Raw genomic sequence first — 22,427 nt, 5'->3', positions numbered from 1 at the left:
AAATTTTTCAAATTTCAGAAGAAAATTACAATTTTACTCATTTTCCGGGAAGCTTTTTTGAAAAAAGAGGTCAATTCTCGCACCAAGTATCTCGTAACTCCACCCCTTTCTATGAACGAGCTCATCATACGTATAAATACAGCTGCACGTTCGGTCTCCGCTTCATTCTTATTTTGTGTTTCAACAAGTCGAGACTACAAATCTTTGATTAAAAAAAAATGGCCCGTACCAAGCAAACTGCCCGTAAATCCACTGGAGGAAAAGCTCCCCGCAAACAATTGGCAACCAAGGCTGCCCGCAAAAGCGCACCAGCCACCGGTGGAGTCAAGAAGCCTCATCGTTATCGCCCCGGTACCGTCGCTCTTCGTGAGATCCGTCGTTACCAAAAATCGACTGAGCTCTTGATCCGCAAATTGCCTTTCCAACGTTTAGTCCGTGAGATCGCTCAAGATTTCAAGACTGACTTGCGTTTCCAAAGCTCTGCCGTCTTGGCTCTCCAAGAAGCTAGCGAAGCCTACTTGGTTGGTTTGTTCGAAGACACCAACTTGTGCGCTATCCATGCCAAACGTGTCACCATCATGCCAAAGGACATCCAATTGGCTCGTCGTATCCGTGGAGAACGTGCTTAAATTACATCGATCTTGACAACAAACTTTGCAAACGGTCCTTTTCAGGACCAACAAATCAATCAAGAAAAAGTTAATCAAAATCAACAAACTATTTAAATATTATTATTGTCAATCTCTTATTTGCTTCTTTCAATTTTAATTTTTTGTTAAAAAAAATTCACCTCAAATCATAAACGTATGCGAACTTTGATGCATTTTTTGCCTGAAAAATGAAACGAGTTTAATCAATTTAATTTTTTCTATAATATTTACGTAATTTTTCTACTAAATTGAACTAAAAATATTCATTCATTTAAATTTTTTGTCACGTAAAACCGAAATTGCAACGTACCAATAATCTTATAATTTCGTCCAGATGAAGATTTAATGGAATACGAAAACTAACCGATGTGATATTACGCTAAGAATAGTTGAAACCATTAAATTATGATTTAAATTAATATTCTTGTTGTAATCACCATTCGCCAAATAAATAATAATGTAGTTTAATAGATGTCATTTAACATTCTATTGAGTTCGAGATCGAAAAAAATATTTAAATAAATATTTTGATTATTTTTACAGAAAATTCGAATTAAATATCGACGTATTTAAAAAAATTAAAAAAAATACCTTATAATGAAGCCATACATATTTCTAAGATGTTGAGATGTAGAAAGAGTTAAATAGATAATATTTAATAATAGCAATTGTTACTAACTAAGTAGGTTTGAATAGATTTTTAACTTTCTTTTGATATTTTTGTTGGTCCTGAAAAGGACCGTTTGTGTGAGATCGTGAGACGAGTAATTTATGATGATTTTTCGGTCTTCTTGGGCAACAAGACAGCTTGGATGTTGGGCAAGACACCACCTTGTGCGATTGTGACTCCGGACAACAATTTGTTCAATTCTTCGTCATTACGGATGGCCAATTGCAAGTGACGTGGGATGATACGGGTCTTCTTGTTGTCACGAGCAGCGTTTCCTGCCAACTCCAAAACTTCAGCGGCCAAGTATTCCATGACGGCAGCTAAGTAAACCGGAGCACCGGCACCAACACGCTCAGCATAGTTGCCTTTGCGCAAAAGACGGTGAATACGACCGACTGGGAATTGTAATCCAGCACGGTTTGAGCGAGACTTGGCCTTAGCCTTAACTTTTCCTCCTTTACCACGTCCAGACATTTTTTAAAGTTTTTTGTTTTGTTCGTTTAGATGCAAACAGAGCGAGATGTTACGAATAACTGATGCACGGATACGGAACGTCTCCCTTTTTATACGAAAAATTTCGAGCACATACGAACACGGAGAGGGGAGGAGTTACGAACGAATAATTATTAAAAACTTTGAATATTTCCATTATTTTTCATTAAAAACTACAAATTTTATACCAAAATGAAGCTCGTTGATGGCTTCCTCGAGACTTTTATACAATTTTTTATGATTTAGATATGTTTGAGAGAGATATTTGCGTTTTTCCGTAATTTTTTCGCCGTGCCCGCCATTTCGGTATGTACGCACATCTGCTTACGTCTGCGTCCGAACGAATATGGTATAAAAAGGGGACGCAAACAACAACGAGCATCATTTCGTTTTTGACTTACGAGTAAGAAACATCTAACAATGGCACCAAAAACCAGTGGAAAAGCCGCCAAGAAGGCAGGAAAGGCCCAAAAGAACATCGCGAAGGGCGACAAGAAGCACCGCAAACGCCGCAAGGAATCGTATGCTATCTACATCTACAAGGTCTTGAAACAAGTCCATCCCGATACCGGTGTCTCTTCAAAGGCCATGAGCATCATGAACAGCTTCGTCAACGATATCTTCGAACGTATCGCTGCTGAGGCCAGCCGCTTGGCTCACTACAACAAACGCTCGACAATCACATCTCGGGAGATCCAAACTGCCGTCAGATTGTTGTTGCCCGGAGAATTGGCCAAGCACGCTGTCTCTGAAGGAACCAAGGCTGTCACCAAATACACCAGCTCCAAGTAAATTCGTCTCTGATTTTCGTTCTGAAACAATCGGTCCTTTTCAGGACCAACAAAAAAATCAAAAGAAAGTTAACAAAAAATCAAATTTTCCTTCAAATTTACTAACATCATACATACATACCTTCCATTTTTTATTGCTCTCAATTTTTATTTTTCGATTTCGTTGACTCGACTTTAGAACATTTTTCTGTGTTAAAAATTTGTTGTTCTCACAAAAAAAAAAAAAAAAAGATTCTTTCGTGATTATTAACAGAACTTTTAGATAAATAATATGGTTGTTTTAAATGGAGCAAAAAATATCGAATCTTCATTTTAGAATCCAAAAAGAAAAATTTTATAAAATTGCCTTATCACTTTTTATGACTAAATTGATTGATTTTTTTCGGCAAAGGACTCTCTTAGTTTAAAGTTTTATATTTGAAATTATGATATTTGCTTTTCGTATAACAAATCGCTTAAAAAAAATAATTAGAAAAATTTCAAATTTTGGACATAACTTTTTAATATTACATTCGGAGCGACGTAAAATTTTACTTATAAAAAATTCTAGTTTGAAATTTTTTCGTGATTTATTTTTAATAATCAATATCTGATTAAGGTTTCTTTTTTGACACAACTTCTTGTTTTTTGAAAATATATATCTAATGTTATGTTATGTGCTGTTTATATTCGAATTATGATGAAATTAATTCGAATTTTGAATTTAAGTTAAACCATGGGACGATCTTCCATTTTTGAGTTTATTTATGAAATGATGTGAGAACATTCAGAAAGAAATATCTTGTGCTGTAAAGTATCAAAAATTTTGTTTTTACATATTTTAAATATATTTTTTTAAATATATTTTCGTTGTCTTGTCTTCATGATTGGAAGCTTTCATAGAAAAATGGATTTCAAATGGATTTGAAAAAAAAATCTACATATTCTCACCTATGATCTTCACCTGACCATTCTATCATGGGTGGAAAATGTTCATAAAGTTCTACAAGTAGTGATCATTTTCCTTAATTTTTAGTAAAAATGTCTTAAAAAAAATATTTTTTCAGATTTAATGACATCCAGAGCCAATTTATCACAAAAAATCAAAATTTTTTCCAATTTTCGACTCAATAATAAATTGTAAGACAGAAAGTTGAACATGCATTTCATTTAAAGTGAGTCTTGTATTGAGAAGATAAAGAGCTTTAGGAGTTGGTTTCTTAAAACTTCCAGATATGTTTCTAAAAACAATTGATTAGAGGAATAAAGGTGTGTAATTAGAATAGATTTTTACAAAAAAAATTAGGAAAACATCTCTTAAATTGGGTAAAAATCGAAACTTAAGTGGATCGTAGAGCAAACTACAACTGCGGTAAAGTCGACAAACCCTTCTTGTAAAAACTAAAATTTATTAAGAAAAATTATATTTTTTAGAATTTTCTCTGCAACGTCATGCTTTAGAACATTTCAATGTATTATAAACAGAGGAAGAACCTTTTTAATTTTATGTTATTTTCGTGAAAATAGAAGAATAAGTGAAAATTTTTTGTGAATCAAGAGTAACATGTCGGCGAAATGTTGGTTTTTTGTTTTAATTGAAGTAGATGGTTCATGACGGCTGTATTTTTCCGTTACTTTGTTTTCTTTACCATTAGTCAAATTGAGAATTTTCTTCAATCAAATGTACATTTCATCAAAATTTCCCGATTTTAGAAACGAGTTCACGAAAATTTTACGTGAACAATCATCAAAGTAGAGAAACACTTTCGATGCGACTTACTTCTCGGGCAAAACGGAACGATGTAGATAACTCGCAGACAGAGGGCGCTCGACTGATATTTTTAAAATTTATCGAAAACTTTCGCTTATCAAGCAATCTCATTAAACGAAGATGTCTGACGCTGTTGTCGAACCCACACCCGTTGCTGCCTCACCAGCTGCCAAGAAGACCAAGACCCCCAAAGCCGCTGCTGGCCCCAAAAAGCCAAAGGCCAAGCCGACTCACGCACCAACTGCCACATTGGTTTTGGCTGCCGTCAAGGAATTGAAAGACCGCAAAGGATCTTCCTTGTCTGCCATCAAGAAGTACATCGCCGCCAACAACAAGGTCGATGTCGAGAAATTGGCTCCATTCATCAGAAAATTCTTGAAGAGCGCCGTTCTCAGTGGCAAATTGGTCCAAGTTAAGGGAAAAGGAGCTTCTGGATCATTCAAATTGCCCGCCAAGGAGAAGGTCGAGAAGAAACCCAAAGTTGCCAAGAAGCCCGCAGCGAAGAAAACTGCCGCCAAGAAGCCAGCAACAAAGAAGGTTGCTAAGAAGCCCGTTGCCAAGAAGAGCACTGAAAAGAAAGAAAAGGCAGTCAAAGCTAAAGCTGCCAAGAAAGCCGGCACAGTGAAACCCAAACAAAAGGCCACAAAGCCAAAGGCAGCCAAACCCGCAGCAGCAAAGAAGCCAAAGACACCCAAAAAGGCCGCAGCAAAGAAACCAGCAGCAGCGAAGAAACCTGCCGCCAAGAAAGCTGCACCAAAAAAGAAGTAAATTCTTCAGCGTTCCGTTTCTAACACGAAACAACTTTCAATAATCAGTCCTTTTTAGGACTAACAAAACAATTAAGAAAAAGTTAACGAAAAACAAACAAATATTCCGCACCTAACATTTATTTTTCATCATCATTTATTTTAAAAATATCATATAGGTATGTTTTCCTTTTAGTCCGCTCCAAATACAGCTCAAAAAATTAAGTTTAGGTAATTTAGAATCTTTTCTGGGACAAAGATAAGTTCATAAAATTGGCAAATTATGATCAACATGATCGACTTTCATGATAATTTTGCACATATCAGTTCTTTCATATAAAATCGCAAAAAATCATTGGAAATTTGCGCAAATAAGAAAAGCAATTATTTATGAAAAAGAAAAAAATAATGAGAAATCACATTTTAGTAATATGTTGCTGAATTTCCTACTTAAATTAAACATTCCTACTTAAATGAATATGAATTATGATGTCAAATTTGTTTGAATTAAAGTAAATTAATGATTTCGTGCTTGAATGATGCGAATTTATAGAGAATTTCATAAAACTTGATAATTTGTCTGTTGTATGATAAATAATTAAGAATCGACATAGAATAATTTAAATTAGAAATAAATGGTACATAAAAAAATATAAAATAATTAGAAAATATAAGTTTAGAAATGTTGGTTTGAATGTTTTTAACTTTCTTTTGATATTTTTGTTGGTCCTGAAAAGGACCGTTTGTTCGTAGTATGCGATGTCCAGTGAAATGTAGTTATTTAACCTCCGAAACCGTACAATGTGCGGCCTTGGCGTTTCAAAGCATAGACGACATCCATGGCTGTGACGGTCTTACGCTTGGCATGCTCAGTGTATGTGACGGCATCACGGATGACGTTTTCCAAGAAAACTTTCAAGACTCCACGAGTTTCTTCGTAGATCAAGCCAGAGATACGCTTGACACCACCACGACGTGCAAGACGACGGATAGCGGGCTTGGTGATACCTTGGATGTTATCACGCAATACTTTACGATGACGTTTGGCGCCTCCTTTACCGAGACCCTTTCCTCCTTTACCACGGCCAGTCATTTTTCTTTAGTTTTGTTAATACGACGTTTACTCGTTGAAATACAAACGAAAACTGATGTCTGATCACCGAATGTGCACTCGTATATATACCAAAACTCAAAAGGAGTGGGGGAAACGTGAAAATGCATAAAATTGCAAATAACTCGGGTAATTTTCATCCAAATCTCAAAAAATGCATACTGTTATTTAGATAAATTTTAAATTTTTCAAATTTCAGAAGAAAATTACAATTTTACTCATTTTCCGGGAAGCTTTTTTGAAAAAAGAGGTCAATTCTCGCACCAAGTATCTCGTAACTCCACCCCTTTCTATGAACGAGCTCATCATACGTATAAATACAGCTGCACGTTCGGTCTCCGCTTCATTCTTATTTTGTGTTTCAACAAGTCGAGACTACAAATCTTTGATTAAAAAAAAATGGCCCGTACCAAGCAAACTGCCCGTAAATCCACTGGAGGAAAAGCTCCCCGTAAACAATTGGCAACCAAGGCTGCCCGCAAAAGCGCACCAGCCACCGGTGGAGTCAAGAAGCCTCATCGTTATCGCCCCGGTACCGTCGCTCTTCGTGAGATCCGTCGTTACCAAAAATCGACTGAGCTCTTGATCCGCAAATTGCCTTTCCAACGTTTAGTCCGTGAGATCGCTCAAGATTTCAAGACTGACTTGCGTTTCCAAAGCTCTGCCGTCTTGGCTCTCCAAGAAGCTAGCGAAGCCTACTTGGTTGGTTTGTTCGAAGACACCAACTTGTGCGCTATCCATGCCAAACGTGTCACCATCATGCCAAAGGACATCCAATTGGCTCGTCGTATCCGTGGAGAACGTGCTTAAATTACATCGATCTTGACAACAAACTTTGCAAACGGTCCTTTTCAGGACCAACAAATCAATCAAGAAAAAGTTAATCAAAATCAACAAACTATTTAAATATTATTATTGTCAATCTCTTATTTGCTTCTTTCAATTTTAATTTTTTGTTAAAAAAAATTCACCTCAAATCATAAACGTATGCGAACTTTGATGCATTTTTTGCCTGAAAAATGAAACGAGTTTAATCAATTTAATTTTTTCTATAATATTTACGTAATTTTTCTACTAAATTGAACTAAAAATATTCATTTTTTTAAATTTTTTGTCACGTAAAACCGAAATTGCAACGTACCAATAATCTTATAATTTCGTCCAGATGAAGATTTAATGGAATACGAAAACTAACCGATGTGATATTACGCTAAGAATAGTTGAAACCATTAAATTATGATTTAAATTAATATTCTTGTTGTAATCACCATTCGCCAAATAAATAATAATGTAGTTTAATAGATGTCATTTAACATTCTATTGAGTTCGAGATCGAAAAAAATATTTAAATATTTTGATTATTTTCACAGTAAATTCGAATTAAATATCGACGTATTTAAAAAAATTAAAAAAAAATACCTTATAATGAAGCCATACATATTTCTAAGATGTTGAGATGTAGAAAGAGTTAAATAGATAATATTTAATAATAGCAATTGTTACTAACTAAGTAGGTTTGAATAGATTTTTAACTTTCTTTTGATATTTTTGTTGGTCCTGAAAAGGACCGTTTGTGTGAGATCGTGAGACGAGTAATTTATGATGATTTTTCGGTCTTCTTGGGCAACAAGACAGCTTGGATGTTGGGCAAGACACCACCTTGTGCGATTGTGACTCCGGACAACAATTTGTTCAATTCTTCGTCATTACGGATGGCCAATTGCAAGTGACGTGGGATGATACGGGTCTTCTTGTTGTCACGAGCAGCGTTTCCTGCCAACTCCAAAACTTCAGCGGCCAAGTATTCCATGACGGCAGCTAAGTAAACCGGAGCACCGGCACCAACACGCTCAGCATAGTTGCCTTTGCGCAAAAGACGGTGAATACGACCGACTGGGAATTGTAATCCAGCACGGTTTGAGCGAGACTTGGCCTTAGCCTTAACTTTTCCTCCTTTACCACGTCCAGACATTTTTTAAAGTTTTTTGTTTTGTTCGTTTAGATGCAAACAGAGCGAGATGTTACGAATAACTGATGCACGGATACGGAACGTCTCCCTTTTTATACGAAAAATTTCGAGCACATACGAACACGGAGAGGGGAGGAGTTACGAACGAATAATTATTAAAAACTTTGAATATTTCCATTATTTTTCATTAAAAACTACAAATTTTATACCAAAATGAAGCTCGTTGATGGCTTCCTCGAGACTTTTATACAATTTTTTATGATTTAGATATGTTTGAGAGAGATATTTGCGTTTTTCCGTAATTTTTTCGCCGTGCCCGCCATTTCGGTATGTACGCACATCTGCTTACGTCTGCGTCCGAACGAATATGGTATAAAAAGGGGACGCAAACAACAACGAGCATCATTTCGTTTTTGACTTACGAGTAAGAAACATCTAACAATGGCACCAAAAACCAGTGGAAAAGCCGCCAAGAAGGCAGGAAAGGCCCAAAAGAACATCGCGAAGGGCGACAAGAAGCACCGCAAACGCCGCAAGGAATCGTATGCTATCTACATCTACAAGGTCTTGAAACAAGTCCATCCCGATACCGGTGTCTCTTCAAAGGCCATGAGCATCATGAACAGCTTCGTCAACGATATCTTCGAACGTATCGCTGCTGAGGCCAGCCGCTTGGCTCACTACAACAAACGCTCGACAATCACATCTCGGGAGATCCAAACTGCCGTCAGATTGTTGTTGCCCGGAGAATTGGCCAAGCACGCTGTCTCTGAAGGAACCAAGGCTGTCACCAAATACACCAGCTCCAAGTAAATTCGTCTCTGATTTTCGTTCTGAAACAATCGGTCCTTTTCAGGACCAACAAAAAAATCAAAAGAAAGTTAACAAAAAATCAAATTTTCCTTCAAATTTACTAACATCATACATACATACCTTCCATTTTTTATTGCTCTCAATTTTTATTTTTCGATTTCGTTGACTCGACTTTAGAACATTTTTCTGTGTTAAAAATTTGTTGTTCTCACAAAAAAAAAAAAAAAATTCTTTCGTGATTATTAACAGAACTTTTAGATAAATAATATGGTTGTTTTAAATGGAGCAAAAAATATCGAATCTTCATTTTAGAATCCAAAAAGAAAAATTTTATAAAATTGCCTTATCACTTTTTATGACTAAATTGATTGATTTTTTTCGGCAAAGGACTCTCTTAGTTTAAAGTTTTATATTTGAAATTATGATATTTGCTTTTCGTATAACAAATCGCTTAAAAAAAATAATTAGAAAAATTTCAAATTTTGGACATAACTTTTTAATATTACATTCGGAGCGACGTAAAATTTTACTTATAAAAAATTCTAGTTTGAAATTTTTTCGTGATTTATTTTTAATAATCAATATCTGATTAAGGTTTCTTTTTTGACACAACTTCTTGTTTTTTGAAAATATATATCTAATGTTATGTTATGTGCTGTTTATATTCGAATTATGATGAAATTGATTCGAATTTTGAATTTAAGTTAAACCATGGGACGATCTTCCATTTTTGAGTTTATTCAGAAAGAAATATCTTGTGCTGTAAAGTATCAAAAATTTTGTTTTTACATATTTTAAATATATTTTTTTAAATATATTTTCGTTGTCTTGTCTTCATGATTGGAAGCTTTCATAGAAAAATGGATTTCAAATGGATTTGAAAAAAAAATCTACATATTCTCACCTATGATCTTCACCTGACCATTCTATCATGGGTGGAAAATGTTCATAAAGTTCTACAAGTAGTGATCATTTTCCTTAATTTTTAGTAAAAATGTCTTAAAAAAAATATTTTTTCAGATTTAATGACATCCAGAGCCAATTTATCACAAAAAATCAAAATTTTTTTTCAATTTTCGACTCAATAATAAATTGTAAGACAGAAAGTTGAACATGCATTTCATTTAAAGTGAGTCTTGTATTGAGAAGATAAAGAGCTTTAGGAGTTGGTTTCTTAAAACTTCCAGATATGTTTCTAAAAACAATTGATTAGAGGAATAAAGGTGTGTAATTAGAATAGATTTTTACAAAAAAAATTAGGAAAACATCTCTTAAATTGGGTAAAAATCGAAACTTAAGTGGATCGTAGAGCAAACTACAACTGCGGTAAAGTCGACAAACCCTTCTTGTAAAAACTAAAATTTATTAAGAAAAATTATATTTTTTAGAATTTTCTCTGCAACGTCATGCTTTAGAACATTTCAATGTATTATAAACAGAGGAAGAACCTTTTTAATTTTATGTTATTTTCGTGAAAATAGAAGAATAAGTGAAAATTTTTTGTGAATCAAGAGTAACATGTCGGCGAAATGTTGGTTTTTTGTTTTAATTGAAGTAGATGGTTCATGACGGCTGTATTTTTCCGTTACTTTGTTTTCTTTACCATTAGTCAAATTGAGAATTTTCTTCAATCAAATGTACATTTCATCAAAATTTCCCGATTTTAGAAACGAGTTCACGAAAATTTTACGTGAACAATCATCAAAGTAGAGAAACACTTTCGATGCGACTTACTTCTCGGGCAAAACGGAACGATGTAGATAACTCGCAGACAGAGGGCGCTCGACTGATATTTTTAAAATTTATCGAAAACTTTCGCTTATCAAGCAATCTCATTAAACGAAGATGTCTGACGCTGTTGTCGAACCCACACCCGTTGCTGCCTCACCAGCTGCCAAGAAGACCAAGACCCCCAAAGCCGCTGCTGGCCCCAAAAAGCCAAAGGCCAAGCCGACTCACGCACCAACTGCCACATTGGTTTTGGCTGCCGTCAAGGAATTGAAAGACCGCAAAGGATCTTCCTTGTCTGCCATCAAGAAGTACATCGCCGCCAACAACAAGGTCGATGTCGAGAAATTGGCTCCATTCATCAGAAAATTCTTGAAGAGCGCCGTTCTCAGTGGCAAATTGGTCCAAGTTAAGGGAAAAGGAGCTTCTGGATCATTCAAATTGCCCGCCAAGGAGAAGGTCGAGAAGAAACCCAAAGTTGCCAAGAAGCCCGCAGCGAAGAAAACTGCCGCCAAGAAGCCAGCAACAAAGAAGGTTGCTAAGAAGCCCGTTGCCAAGAAGAGCACTGAAAAGAAAGAAAAGGCAGTCAAAGCTAAAGCTGCCAAGAAAGCCGGCACAGTGAAACCCAAACAAAAGGCCACAAAGCCAAAGGCAGCCAAACCCGCAGCAGCAAAGAAGCCAAAGACACCCAAAAAGGCCGCAGCAAAGAAACCAGCAGCAGCGAAGAAACCTGCCGCCAAGAAAGCTGCACCAAAAAAGAAGTAAATTCTTCAGCGTTCCGTTTCTAACACGAAACAACTTTCAATAATCAGTCCTTTTTAGGACTAACAAAACAATTAAGAAAAAGTTAACGAAAAACAAACAAATATTCCGCACCTAACATTTATTTTTCATCATCATTTATTTTAAAAATATCATATAGGTATGTTTTCCTTTTAGTCCGCTCCAAATACAGCTCAAAAAATTAAGTTTAGGTAATTTAGAATCTTTTCTGGGACAAAGATAAGTTCATAAAATTGGCAAATTATGATCAACATGATCGACTTTCATGATAATTTTGCACATATCAGTTCTTTCATATAAAATCGCAAAAAATCATTGGAAATTTGCGCAAATAAGAAAAGCAATTATTTATGAAAAAGAAAAAAATAATGAGAAATCACATTTTAGTAATATGTTGCTGAATTTCCTACTTAAATTAAACATTCCTACTTAAATGAATATGAATTATGATGTCAAATTTGTTTGAATTAAAGTAAATTAATGATTTCGTGCTTGAATGATGCGAATTTATAGAGAATTTCATAAAACTTGATAATTTGTCTGTTGTATGATAAATAATTAAGAATCGACATAGAATAATTTAAATTAGAAATAAATGGTACATAAAAAAATATAAAATAATTAGAAAATATAAGTTTAGAAATGTTGGTTTGAATGTTTTTAACTTTCTTTTGATATTTTTGTTGGTCCTGAAAAGGACCGTTTGTTCGTAGTATGCGATGTCCAGTGAAATGTAGTTATTTAACCTCCGAAACCGTACAATGTGCGGCCTTGGCGTTTCAAAGCATAGACGACATCCATGGCTGTGACGGTCTTACGCTTGGCATGCTCAGTGTATGTGACGGCATCACGGATGACGTTTTCCAAGAAAACTTTCAAGACTCCACGAGTTTCTTCGTAGATCAAGCCAGAGATACGCTTGACACCACCACGACGTGCAAGACGACGGATAGCGGGCTTGGTGATACCTTGGATGTTATCACGCAATACTTTACGATGACGTTTGGCGCCTCCTTTACCGAGACCCTTTCCTCCTTTACCACGGCCAGTCATTTTTCTTTAGTTTTGTTAATACGACGTTTACTCGTTGAAATACAAACGAAAACTGATGTCTGATCACCGAATGTGCACTCGTATATATACCAAAACTCAAAAGGAGTGGGGGAAACGTGAAAATGCATAAAATTGCAAATAACTCGGGTAATTTTCATCCAAATCTCAAAAAATGCATACTGTTATTTAGATAAATTTTAAATTTTTCAAATTTCAGAAGAAAATTACAATTTTACTCATTTTCCGGGAAGCTTTTTTGAAAAAAGAGGTCAATTCTCGCACCAAGTATCTCGTAACTCCACCCCTTTCTATGAACGAGCTCATCATACGTATAAATACAGCTGCACGTTCGGTCTCCGCTTCATTCTTATTTTGTGTTTCAACAAGTCGAGACTACAAATCTTTGATTAAAAAAAAATGGCCCGTACCAAGCAAACTGCCCGTAAATCCACTGGAGGAAAAGCTCCCCGTAAACAATTGGCAACCAAGGCTGCCCGCAAAAGCGCACCAGCCACCGGTGGAGTCAAGAAGCCTCATCGTTATCGCCCCGGTACCGTCGCTCTTCGTGAGATCCGTCGTTACCAAAAATCGACTGAGCTCTTGATCCGCAAATTGCCTTTCCAACGTTTAGTCCGTGAGATCGCTCAAGATTTCAAGACTGACTTGCGTTTCCAAAGCTCTGCCGTCTTGGCTCTCCAAGAAGCTAGCGAAGCCTACTTGGTTGGTTTGTTCGAAGACACCAACTTGTGCGCTATCCATGCCAAACGTGTCACCATCATGCCAAAGGACATCCAATTGGCTCGTCGTATCCGTGGAGAACGTGCTTAAATTACATCGATCTTGACAACAAACTTTGCAAACGGTCCTTTTCAGGACCAACAAATCAATCAAGAAAAAGTTAATCAAAATCAACAAACTATTTAAATATTATTATTGTCAATCTCTTATTTGCTTCTTTCAATTTTAATTTTTTGTTAAAAAAAATTCACCTCAAATCATAAACGTATGCGAACTTTGATGCATTTTTTGCCTGAAAAATGAAACGAGTTTAATCAATTTAATTTTTTCTATAATATTTACGTAATTTTTCTACTAAATTGAACTAAAAATATTCATTCATTTAAATTTTTTGTCACGTAAAACCGAAATTGCAACGTACCAATAATCTTATAATTTCGTCCAGATGAAGATTTAATGGAATACGAAAACTAACCGATGTGATATTACGCTAAGAATAGTTGAAACCATTAAATTATGATTTAAATTAATATTCTTGTTGTAATCACCATTCGCCAAATAAATAATAATGTAGTTTAATAGATGTCATTTAACATTCTATTGAGTTCGAGATCGAAAAAAATATTTAAATAAATATTTTGATTATTTTTACAGAAAATTCGAATTAAATATCGACGTATTTAAAAAAATTAAAAAAAATACCTTATAATGAAGCCATACATATTTCTAAGATGTTGAGATGTAGAAAGAGTTAAATAGATAATATTTAATAATAGCAATTGTTACTAACTAAGTAGGTTTGAATAGATTTTTAACTTTCTTTTGATATTTTTGTTGGTCCTGAAAAGGACCGTTTGTGTGAGATCGTGAGACGAGTAATTTATGATGATTTTTCGGTCTTCTTGGGCAACAAGACAGCTTGGATGTTGGGCAAGACACCACCTTGTGCGATTGTGACTCCGGACAACAATTTGTTCAATTCTTCGTCATTACGGATGGCCAATTGCAAGTGACGTGGGATGATACGGGTCTTCTTGTTGTCACGAGCAGCGTTTCCTGCCAACTCCAAAACTTCAGCGGCCAAGTATTCCATGACGGCAGCTAAGTAAACCGGAGCACCGGCACCAACACGCTCAGCATAGTTGCCTTTGCGCAAAAGACGGTGAATACGACCGACTGGGAATTGTAATCCAGCACGGTTTGAGCGAGACTTGGCCTTAGCCTTAACTTTTCCTCCTTTACCACGTCCAGACATTTTTTAAAGTTTTTTGTTTTGTTCGTTTAGATGCAAACAGAGCGAGATGTTACGAATAACTGATGCACGGATACGGAACGTCTCCCTTTTTATACGAAAAATTTCGAGCACATACGAACACGGAGAGGGGAGGAGTTACGAACGAATAATTATTAAAAACTTTGAATATTTCCATTATTTTTCATTAAAAACTACAAATTTTATACCAAAATGAAGCTCGTTGATGGCTTCCTCGAGACTTTTATACAATTTTTTATGATTTAGATATGTTTGAGAGAGATATTTGCGTTTTTCCGTAATTTTTTCGCCGTGCCCGCCATTTCGGTATGTACGCACATCTGCTTACGTCTGCGTCCGAACGAATATGGTATAAAAAGGGGACGCAAACAACAACGAGCATCATTTCGTTTTTGACTTACGAGTAAGAAACATCTAACAATGGCACCAAAAACCAGTGGAAAAGCCGCCAAGAAGGCAGGAAAGGCCCAAAAGAACATCGCGAAGGGCGACAAGAAGCACCGCAAACGCCGCAAGGAATCGTATGCTATCTACATCTACAAGGTCTTGAAACAAGTCCATCCCGATACCGGTGTCTCTTCAAAGGCCATGAGCATCATGAACAGCTTCGTCAACGATATCTTCGAACGTATCGCTGCTGAGGCCAGCCGCTTGGCTCACTACAACAAACGCTCGACAATCACATCTCGGGAGATCCAAACTGCCGTCAGATTGTTGTTGCCCGGAGAATTGGCCAAGCACGCTGTCTCTGAAGGAACCAAGGCTGTCACCAAATACACCAGCTCCAAGTAAATTCGTCTCTGATTTTCGTTCTGAAACAATCGGTCCTTTTCAGGACCAACAAAAAAATCAAAAGAAAGTTAACAAAAAATCAAATTTTCCTTCAAATTTACTAACATCATACATACATACCTTCCATTTTTTATTGCTCTCAATTTTTATTTTTCGATTTCGTTGACTCGACTTTAGAACATTTTTCTGTGTTAAAAATTTGTTGTTCTCACAAAAAAAAAAAAAAGATTCTTTCGTGATTATTAACAGAACTTTTAGATAAATAATATGGTTGTTTTAAATGGAGCAAAAAATATCGAATCTTCATTTTAGAATCCAAAAAGAAAAATTTTATAAAATTGCCTTATCACTTTTTATGACTAAATTGATTGATTTTTTTCGGCAAAGGACTCTCTTAGTTTAAAGTTTTATATTTGAAATTATGATATTTGCTTTTCGTATAACAAATCGCTTAAAAAAAATAATTAGAAAAATTTCAAATTTTGGACATAACTTTTTAATATTACATTCGGAGCGACGTAAAATTTTACTTATAAAAAATTCTAGTTTGAAATTTTTTCGTGATTTATTTTTAATAATCAATATCTGATTAAGGTTTCTTTTTTGACACAACTTCTTGTTTTTTGAAAATATATATCTAATGTTATGTTATGTGCTGTTTATATTCGAATTATGATGAAATTGATTCGAATTTTGAATTTAAGTTAAACCATGGGACGATCTTCCATTTTTGAAAGTTTATTCAGAAAGAAATATCTTGTGCTGTAAAGTATCAAAAATTTTGTTTTTACATATTTTAAATATATTTTTTTAAATATATTTTCGTTGTCTTGTCTTCATGATTGGAAGCTTTCATAGAAAAATGGATTTCAAATGGATTTGAAAAAAAAATCTACATATTCTCACCTATGATCTTCACCTGACCATTCTATCATGGGTGGAAAATGTTCATAAAGTTCTACAAGTAGTGATCATTTTCCTTAATTTTTAGTAAAAATGTCTTAAAAAAAATATTTTTTCAGATTTAATGACATCCAGAGCCAATTTATCACAAAAAATCAAAATTTTTTCCAATTTTCGACTCAATAATAAATTGTAAGACAGAAAGTTGAACATGCATTTCATTTAAAGTGAGTCTTGTATTGAGAAGATAAAGAGCTTTAGGAGTTGGTTTCTTAAAACTTCCAGATATGTTTCTAAAAACAATTGATTAGAGGAATAAAGGTGTGTAATTAGAATAGATTTTTACAAAAAAAATTAGGAAAACATCTCTTAAATTGGGTAAAAATCGAAACTTAAGTGGATCGTAGAGCAAACTACAACTGCGGTAAAGTCGACAAACCCTTCTTGTAAAAACTAAAATTTATTAAGAAAAATTATATTTTTTAGAATTTTCTCTGCAACGTCATGCTTTAGAACATTTCAATGTATTATAAACAGAGGAAGAACCTTTTTAATTTTATGTTATTTTCGTGAAAATAGAAGAATAAGTGAAAATTTTTTGTGAATCAAGAGTAACATGTCGGCGAAATGTTGGTTTTTTGTTTTAATTGAAGTAGATGGTTCATGACGGCTGTATTTTTCCGTTACTTTGTTTTCTTTACCATTAGTCAAATTGAGAATTTTCTTCAATCAAATGTACATTTCATCAAAATTTCCCGATTTTAGAAACGAGTTCACGAAAATTTTACGTGAACAATCATCAAAGTAGAGAAACACTTTCGATGCGACTTACTTCTCGGGCAAAACGGAACGATGTAGATAACTCGCAGACAGAGGGCGCTCGACTGATATTTTTAAAATTTATCGAAAACTTTCGCTTATCAAGCAATCTCATTAAACGAAGATGTCTGACGCTGTTGTCGAACCCACACCCGTTGCTGCCTCACCAGCTGCCAAGAAGACCAAGACCCCCAAAGCCGCTGCTGGCCCCAAAAAGCCAAAGGCCAAGCCGACTCACGCACCAACTGCCACATTGGTTTTGGCTGCCGTCAAGGAATTGAAAGACCGCAAAGGATCTTCCTTGTCTGCCATCAAGAAGTACATCGCCGCCAACAACAAGGTCGATGTCGAGAAATTGGCTCCATTCATCAGAAAATTCTTGAAGAGCGCCGTTCTCAGTGGCAAATTGGTCCAAGTTAAGGGAAAAGGAGCTTCTGGATCATTCAAATTGCCCGCCAAGGAGAAGGTCGAGAAGAAACCCAAAGTTGCCAAGAAGCCCGCAGCGAAGAAAACTGCCGCCAAGAAGCCAGCAACAAAGAAGGTTGCTAAGAAGCCCGTTGCCAAGAAGAGCACTGAAAAGAAAGAAAAGGCAGTCAAAGCTAAAGCTGCCAAGAAAGCCGGCACAGTGAAACCCAAACAAAAGGCCACAAAGCCAAAGGCAGCCAAACCCGCAGCAGCAAAGAAGCCAAAGACACCCAAAAAGGCCGCAGCAAAGAAACCAGCAGCAGCGAAGAAACCTGCCGCCAAGAAAGCTGCACCAAAAAAGAAGTAAATTCTTCAGCGTTCCGTTTCTAACACGAAACAACTTTCAATAATCAGTCCTTTTTAGGACTAACAAAACAATTAAGAAAAAGTTAACGAAAAACAAACAAATATTCCGCACCTAACATTTATTTTTCATCATCATTTATTTTAAAAATATCATATAGGTATGTTTTCCTTTTAGTCCGCTCCAAATACAGCTCAAAAAATTAAGTTTAGGTAATTTAGAATCTTTTCTGGGACAAAGATAAGTTCATAAAATTGGCAAATTATGATCAACATGATCGACTTTCATGATAATTTTGCACATATCAGTTCTTTCATATAAAATCGCAAAAAATCATTGGAAATTTGCGCAAATAAGAAAAGCAATTATTTATGAAAAAGAAAAAAATAATGAGAAATCACATTTTAGTAATATGTTGCTGAATTTCCTACTTAAATTAAACATTCCTACTTAAATGAATATGAATTATGATGTCAAATTTGTTTGAATTAAAGTAAATTAATGATTTCGTGCTTGAATGATGCGAATTTATAGAGAATTTCATAAAACTTGATAATTTGTCTGTTGTATGATAAATAATTAAGAATCGACATAGAATAATTTAAATTAGAAATAAATGGTACATAAAAAATATAAAATAATTAGAGAATATAAGTTTAGAAATGTTGGTTTGAATGTTTTTAACTTTCTTTTGATATTTTTGTTGGTCCTGAAAAGGACCGTTTGTTCGTAGTATGCGATGTCCAGTGAAATGTAGTTATTTAACCTCCGAAACCGTACAATGTGCGGCCTTGGCGTTTCAAAGCATAGACGACATCCATGGCTGTGACGGTCTTACGCTTGGCATGCTCAGTGTATGTGACGGCATCACGGATGACGTTTTCCAAGAAAACTTTCAAGACTCCACGAGTTTCTTCGTAGATCAAGCCAGAGATACGCTTGACACCACCACGACGTGCAAGACGACGGATAGCGGGCTTGGTGATACCTTGGATGTTATCACGCAATACTTTACGATGACGTTTGGCGCCTCCTTTACCGAGACCCTTTCCTCCTTTACCACGGCCAGTCATTTTTCTTTAGTTTTGTTAATACGACGTTTACTCGTTGAAATACAAACGAAAACTGATGTCTGATCACCGAATGTGCACTCGTATATATACCAAAACTCAAAAGGAGTGGGGGAAACGTGAAAATGCATAAAATTGCAAATAACTCGGGTAATTTTCATCCAAATCTCAAAAAATGCATACTGTTATTTAGATAAATTTTAAATTTTTCAAATTTCAGAAGAAAATTACAATTTTACTCATTTTCCGGGAAGCTTTTTTGAAAAAAGAGGTCAATTCTCGCACCAAGTATCTCGTAACTCCACCCCTTTCTATGAACGAGCTCATCATACGTATAAATACAGCTGCACGTTCGGTCTCCGCTTCATTCTTATTTTGTGTTTCAACAAGTCGAGACTACAAATCTTTGATTAAAAAAAAATGGCCCGTACCAAGCAAACTGCCCGTAAATCCACTGGAGGAAAAGCTCCCCGTAAACAATTGGCAACCAAGGCTGCCCGCAAAAGCGCACCAGCCACCGGTGGAGTCAAGAAGCCTCATCGTTATCGCCCCGGTACCGTCGCTCTTCGTGAGATCCGTCGTTACCAAAAATCGACTGAGCTCTTGATCCGCAAATTGCCTTTCCAACGTTTAGTCCGTGAGATCGCTCAAGATTTCAAGACTGACTTGCGTTTCCAAAGCTCTGCCGTCTTGGCTCTCCAAGAAGCTAGCGAAGCCTACTTGGTTGGTTTGTTCGAAGACACCAACTTGTGCGCTATCCATGCCAAACGTGTCACCATCATGCCAAAGGACATCCAATTGGCTCGTCGTATCCGTGGAGAACGTGCTTAAATTACATCGATCTTGACAACAAACTTTGCAAACGGTCCTTTTCAGGACCAACAAATCAATCAAGAAAAAGTTAATCAAAATCAACAAACTATTTAAATATTATTATTGTCAATCTCTTATTTGCTTCTTTCAATTTTAATTTTTTGTTAAAAAAAATTCACCTCAAATCATAAACGTATGCGAACTTTGATGCATTTTTTGCCTGAAAAATGAAACGAGTTTAATCAATTTAATTTTTTCTATAATATTTACGTAATTTTTCTATTAAATTGAACTAAAAATATTCATTCATTTAAATTTTTTGTCACGTAAAACCGAAATTGCAACGTACCAATAATCTTATAATTTCGTCCAGATGAAGATTTAATGGAATACGAAAACTAACCGATGTGATATTACGCTAAGAATAGTTGAAACCATTAAATTATGATTTAAATTAATATTCTTGTTGTAATCACCATTCGCCAAATAAATAATAATGTAGTTTAATAGATGTCATTTAACATTCTATTGAGTTCGAGATCGAAAAAAATATTTAAATAAATATTTTGATTATTTTTACAGAAAATTCGAATTAAATATCGACGTATTTAAAAAAATTAAAAAAAAATACCTTATAATGAAGCCATACATATTTCTAAGATGTTGAGATGTAGAAAGAGTTAAATAGATAATATTTAATAATAGCAATTGTTACTAACTAAGTAGGTTTGAATAGATTTTTAACTTTCTTTTGATATTTTTGTTGGTCCTGAAAAGGACCGTTTGTGTGAGATCGTGAGACGAGTAATTTATGATGATTTTTCGGTCTTCTTGGGCAACAAGACAGCTTGGATGTTGGGCAAGACACCACCTTGTGCGATTGTGACTCCGGACAACAATTTGTTCAATTCTTCGTCATTACGGATGGCCAATTGCAAGTGACGTGGGATGATACGGGTCTTCTTGTTGTCACGAGCAGCGTTTCCTGCCAACTCCAAAACTTCAGCGGCCAAGTATTCCATGACGGCAGCTAAGTAAACCGGAGCACCGGCACCAACACGCTCAGCATAGTTGCCTTTGCGCAAAAGACGGTGAATACGACCGACTGGGAATTGTAATCCAGCACGGTTTGAGCGAGACTTGGCCTTAGCCTTAACTTTTCCTCCTTTACCACGTCCAGACATTTTTTAAAGTTTTTTGTTTTGTTCGTTTAGATGCAAACAGAGCGAGATGTTACGAATAACTGATGCACGGATACGGAACGTCTCCCTTTTTATACGAAAAATTTCGAGCACATACGAACACGGAGAGGGGAGGAGTTACGAACGAATAATTATTAAAAACTTTGAATATTTCCATTATTTTTCATTAAAAACTACAAATTTTATACCAAAATGAAGCTCGTTGATGGCTTCCTCGAGACTTTTATACAATTTTTTATGATTTAGATATGTTTGAGAGAGATATTTGCGTTTTTCCGTAATTTTTTCGCCGTGCCCGCCATTTCGGTATGTACGCACATCTGCTTACGTCTGCGTCCGAACGAATATGGTATAAAAAGGGGACGCAAACAACAACGAGCATCATTTCGTTTTTGACTTACGAGTAAGAAACATCTAACAATGGCACCAAAAACCAGTGGAAAAGCCGCCAAGAAGGCAGGAAAGGCCCAAAAGAACATCGCGAAGGGCGACAAGAAGCACCGCAAACGCCGCAAGGAATCGTATGCTATCTACATCTACAAGGTCTTGAAACAAGTCCATCCCGATACCGGTGTCTCTTCAAAGGCCATGAGCATCATGAACAGCTTCGTCAACGATATCTTCGAACGTATCGCTGCTGAGGCCAGCCGCTTGGCTCACTACAACAAACGCTCGACAATCACATCTCGGGAGATCCAAACTGCCGTCAGATTGTTGTTGCCCGGAGAATTGGCCAAGCACGCTGTCTCTGAAGGAACCAAGGCTGTCACCAAATACACCAGCTCCAAGTAAATTCGTCTCTGATTTTCGTTCTGAAACAATCGGTCCTTTTCAGGACCAACAAAAAAATCAAAAGAAAGTTAACAAAAAATCAAATTTTCCTTCAAATTTACTAACATCATACATACATACCTTCCATTTTTTATTGCTCTCAATTTTTATTTTTCGATTTCGTTGACTCGACTTTAGAACATTTTTCTGTGTTAAAAATTTGTTGTTCTCACAAAAAAAAAAAAAAGATTCTTTCGTGATTATTAACAGAACTTTTAGATAAATAATATGGTTGTTTTAAATGGAGCAAAAAATATCGAATCTTCATTTTAGAATCCAAAAAGAAAAATTTTATAAAATTGCCTTATCACTTTTTATGACTAAATTGATTGATTTTTTTCGGCAAAGGACTCTCTTAGTTTAAAGTTTTATATTTGAAATTATGATATTTGCTTTTCGTATAACAAATCGCTTAAAAAAAATAATTAGAAAAATTTCAAATTTTGGACATAACTTTTTAATATTACATTCGGAGCGACGTAAAATTTTACTTATAAAAAATTCTAGTTTGAAATTTTTTCGTGATTTATTTTTAATAATCAATATCTGATTAAGGTTTCTTTTTTGACACAACTTCTTGTTTTTTGAAAATATATATCTAATGTTATGTTATGTGCTGTTTATATTCGAATTATGATGAAATTGATTCGAATTTTGAATT

The 22,427-nt window shown here is 35.4% G+C and overlaps 16 protein-coding genes across 16 annotated transcripts; 9 read left to right on the top strand and 7 right to left on the bottom strand.

Moving 5' to 3' along the window:
* Positions 1–183: 183 nt before the first annotated feature.
* On the top strand, positions 184–7,059 carry LOC134836322 (histone H3-like). Its single transcript, XM_063851540.1, has 2 exons — positions 184–626; positions 6,610–7,059. Exons 1-2 carry the CDS (start codon positions 219–221, stop codon positions 7,018–7,020), a joined length of 819 nt encoding a protein of 272 aa, XP_063707610.1. The 5' UTR covers positions 184–218; the 3' UTR covers positions 7,021–7,059.
* On the bottom strand, positions 1,373–1,841 carry LOC134836343 (histone H2A). Its single transcript, XM_063851561.1, has one exon. The coding sequence runs from the start codon at positions 1,792–1,794 to the stop codon at positions 1,420–1,422; it is 375 nt and encodes a 124-aa protein (XP_063707631.1). The 5' UTR covers positions 1,795–1,841; the 3' UTR covers positions 1,373–1,419.
* On the top strand, positions 2,204–2,660 carry LOC134836344 (histone H2B). Its single transcript, XM_063851563.1, has one exon. The coding sequence runs from the start codon at positions 2,233–2,235 to the stop codon at positions 2,602–2,604; it is 372 nt and encodes a 123-aa protein (XP_063707633.1). The 5' UTR covers positions 2,204–2,232; the 3' UTR covers positions 2,605–2,660.
* On the top strand, positions 4,428–5,193 carry LOC134836342 (histone H1A-like). The gene has a single exon (XM_063851560.1). It carries the CDS (start codon positions 4,474–4,476, stop codon positions 5,119–5,121), a length of 648 nt encoding a protein of 215 aa, XP_063707630.1. The 5' UTR covers positions 4,428–4,473; the 3' UTR covers positions 5,122–5,193.
* Positions 5,821–6,233, bottom strand: LOC134836345 (histone H4). Its single transcript, XM_063851564.1, has one exon. The coding sequence runs from the start codon at positions 6,190–6,192 to the stop codon at positions 5,881–5,883; it is 312 nt and encodes a 103-aa protein (XP_063707634.1). The 5' UTR covers positions 6,193–6,233; the 3' UTR covers positions 5,821–5,880.
* Positions 7,060–7,760: 701 nt separating the features above from the next.
* On the bottom strand, positions 7,761–8,229 carry LOC134836348 (histone H2A). Its single transcript, XM_063851567.1, has one exon. The coding sequence runs from the start codon at positions 8,180–8,182 to the stop codon at positions 7,808–7,810; it is 375 nt and encodes a 124-aa protein (XP_063707637.1). The 5' UTR covers positions 8,183–8,229; the 3' UTR covers positions 7,761–7,807.
* A 362-nt stretch (positions 8,230–8,591) lies between these two features.
* Positions 8,592–9,047, top strand: LOC134836355 (histone H2B). Its single transcript, XM_063851574.1, has one exon. The coding sequence runs from the start codon at positions 8,621–8,623 to the stop codon at positions 8,990–8,992; it is 372 nt and encodes a 123-aa protein (XP_063707644.1). The 5' UTR covers positions 8,592–8,620; the 3' UTR covers positions 8,993–9,047.
* Positions 9,048–10,791: 1,744 nt separating this feature from the next.
* Positions 10,792–11,557, top strand: LOC134836317 (histone H1A-like). The gene has a single exon (XM_063851535.1). The coding sequence runs from the start codon at positions 10,838–10,840 to the stop codon at positions 11,483–11,485; it is 648 nt and encodes a 215-aa protein (XP_063707605.1). The 5' UTR covers positions 10,792–10,837; the 3' UTR covers positions 11,486–11,557.
* Positions 11,558–12,185: 628 nt separating this feature from the next.
* Positions 12,186–12,597, bottom strand: LOC134836335 (histone H4). The gene has a single exon (XM_063851554.1). The coding sequence runs from the start codon at positions 12,554–12,556 to the stop codon at positions 12,245–12,247; it is 312 nt and encodes a 103-aa protein (XP_063707624.1). The 5' UTR covers positions 12,557–12,597; the 3' UTR covers positions 12,186–12,244.
* A 343-nt stretch (positions 12,598–12,940) lies between these two features.
* LOC134836321 (histone H3-like) lies at positions 12,941–19,790 on the top strand. Its single transcript, XM_063851538.1, has 2 exons — positions 12,941–13,381; positions 19,341–19,790. The coding sequence occupies exons 1-2, from the start codon at positions 12,974–12,976 to the stop codon at positions 19,749–19,751; spliced, it is 819 nt and encodes a 272-aa protein (XP_063707608.1). The 5' UTR covers positions 12,941–12,973; the 3' UTR covers positions 19,752–19,790.
* On the bottom strand, positions 14,128–14,596 carry LOC134836332 (histone H2A). Its single transcript, XM_063851550.1, has one exon. The coding sequence runs from the start codon at positions 14,547–14,549 to the stop codon at positions 14,175–14,177; it is 375 nt and encodes a 124-aa protein (XP_063707620.1). The 5' UTR covers positions 14,550–14,596; the 3' UTR covers positions 14,128–14,174.
* LOC134836333 (histone H2B) lies at positions 14,959–15,415 on the top strand. The gene has a single exon (XM_063851552.1). The coding sequence runs from the start codon at positions 14,988–14,990 to the stop codon at positions 15,357–15,359; it is 372 nt and encodes a 123-aa protein (XP_063707622.1). The 5' UTR covers positions 14,959–14,987; the 3' UTR covers positions 15,360–15,415.
* LOC134836331 (histone H1A-like) lies at positions 17,160–17,925 on the top strand. Its single transcript, XM_063851549.1, has one exon. The coding sequence runs from the start codon at positions 17,206–17,208 to the stop codon at positions 17,851–17,853; it is 648 nt and encodes a 215-aa protein (XP_063707619.1). The 5' UTR covers positions 17,160–17,205; the 3' UTR covers positions 17,854–17,925.
* Positions 18,553–18,964, bottom strand: LOC134836334 (histone H4). The gene has a single exon (XM_063851553.1). The coding sequence runs from the start codon at positions 18,921–18,923 to the stop codon at positions 18,612–18,614; it is 312 nt and encodes a 103-aa protein (XP_063707623.1). The 5' UTR covers positions 18,924–18,964; the 3' UTR covers positions 18,553–18,611.
* Positions 19,791–20,495: 705 nt separating the features above from the next.
* LOC134836349 (histone H2A) lies at positions 20,496–20,964 on the bottom strand. The gene has a single exon (XM_063851568.1). It carries the CDS (start codon positions 20,915–20,917, stop codon positions 20,543–20,545), a length of 375 nt encoding a protein of 124 aa, XP_063707638.1. The 5' UTR covers positions 20,918–20,964; the 3' UTR covers positions 20,496–20,542.
* Positions 20,965–21,326: 362 nt separating this feature from the next.
* LOC134836356 (histone H2B) lies at positions 21,327–21,782 on the top strand. Its single transcript, XM_063851575.1, has one exon. The coding sequence runs from the start codon at positions 21,356–21,358 to the stop codon at positions 21,725–21,727; it is 372 nt and encodes a 123-aa protein (XP_063707645.1). The 5' UTR covers positions 21,327–21,355; the 3' UTR covers positions 21,728–21,782.
* Positions 21,783–22,427: the final 645 nt, after the last annotated feature.

The sequence above is a fragment of the Culicoides brevitarsis genome, unplaced genomic scaffold (assembly GCF_036172545.1).
Source record: "Culicoides brevitarsis isolate CSIRO-B50_1 unplaced genomic scaffold, AGI_CSIRO_Cbre_v1 contig_15, whole genome shotgun sequence".
Taxonomy (NCBI): domain Eukaryota; kingdom Metazoa; phylum Arthropoda; class Insecta; order Diptera; family Ceratopogonidae; genus Culicoides; species Culicoides brevitarsis.
This window is presented reverse-complemented; position numbering and strand designations above follow the sequence as displayed.

Excerpts from the sequence above, each read along its gene's own strand:
- LOC134836335 (XM_063851554.1), bottom strand. The coding sequence starts at position 12,556 with ATGACTGGCCGTGGTAAAGGAGGAAAGGGTCTCGGTAAAGGAGGCGCC.
- LOC134836344 (XM_063851563.1), top strand. The coding sequence starts at position 2,233 with ATGGCACCAAAAACCAGTGGAAAAGCCGCCAAGAAGGCAGGAAAGGCC.
- LOC134836349 (XM_063851568.1), bottom strand. The coding sequence starts at position 20,917 with ATGTCTGGACGTGGTAAAGGAGGAAAAGTTAAGGCTAAGGCCAAGTCT.
- LOC134836333 (XM_063851552.1), top strand. The coding sequence starts at position 14,988 with ATGGCACCAAAAACCAGTGGAAAAGCCGCCAAGAAGGCAGGAAAGGCC.
- LOC134836334 (XM_063851553.1), bottom strand. The coding sequence starts at position 18,923 with ATGACTGGCCGTGGTAAAGGAGGAAAGGGTCTCGGTAAAGGAGGCGCC.
- LOC134836356 (XM_063851575.1), top strand. The coding sequence starts at position 21,356 with ATGGCACCAAAAACCAGTGGAAAAGCCGCCAAGAAGGCAGGAAAGGCC.
- LOC134836355 (XM_063851574.1), top strand. The coding sequence starts at position 8,621 with ATGGCACCAAAAACCAGTGGAAAAGCCGCCAAGAAGGCAGGAAAGGCC.
- LOC134836331 (XM_063851549.1), top strand. The coding sequence starts at position 17,206 with ATGTCTGACGCTGTTGTCGAACCCACACCCGTTGCTGCCTCACCAGCT.
- LOC134836348 (XM_063851567.1), bottom strand. The coding sequence starts at position 8,182 with ATGTCTGGACGTGGTAAAGGAGGAAAAGTTAAGGCTAAGGCCAAGTCT.
- LOC134836345 (XM_063851564.1), bottom strand. The coding sequence starts at position 6,192 with ATGACTGGCCGTGGTAAAGGAGGAAAGGGTCTCGGTAAAGGAGGCGCC.
- LOC134836342 (XM_063851560.1), top strand. The coding sequence starts at position 4,474 with ATGTCTGACGCTGTTGTCGAACCCACACCCGTTGCTGCCTCACCAGCT.
- LOC134836343 (XM_063851561.1), bottom strand. The coding sequence starts at position 1,794 with ATGTCTGGACGTGGTAAAGGAGGAAAAGTTAAGGCTAAGGCCAAGTCT.
- LOC134836322 (XM_063851540.1), top strand. The coding sequence starts at position 219 with ATGGCCCGTACCAAGCAAACTGCCCGTAAATCCACTGGAGGAAAAGCT. Across the intron at positions 627-6,609 it reads GTATCCGTGGAGAACGTGCT|ATGGCCCGTACCAAGCAAAC; the intron begins TAAATTACATCG and ends GATTAAAAAAAA.
- LOC134836332 (XM_063851550.1), bottom strand. The coding sequence starts at position 14,549 with ATGTCTGGACGTGGTAAAGGAGGAAAAGTTAAGGCTAAGGCCAAGTCT.
- LOC134836321 (XM_063851538.1), top strand. The coding sequence starts at position 12,974 with ATGGCCCGTACCAAGCAAACTGCCCGTAAATCCACTGGAGGAAAAGCT. Across the intron at positions 13,382-19,340 it reads GTATCCGTGGAGAACGTGCT|ATGGCCCGTACCAAGCAAAC; the intron begins TAAATTACATCG and ends GATTAAAAAAAA.
- LOC134836317 (XM_063851535.1), top strand. The coding sequence starts at position 10,838 with ATGTCTGACGCTGTTGTCGAACCCACACCCGTTGCTGCCTCACCAGCT.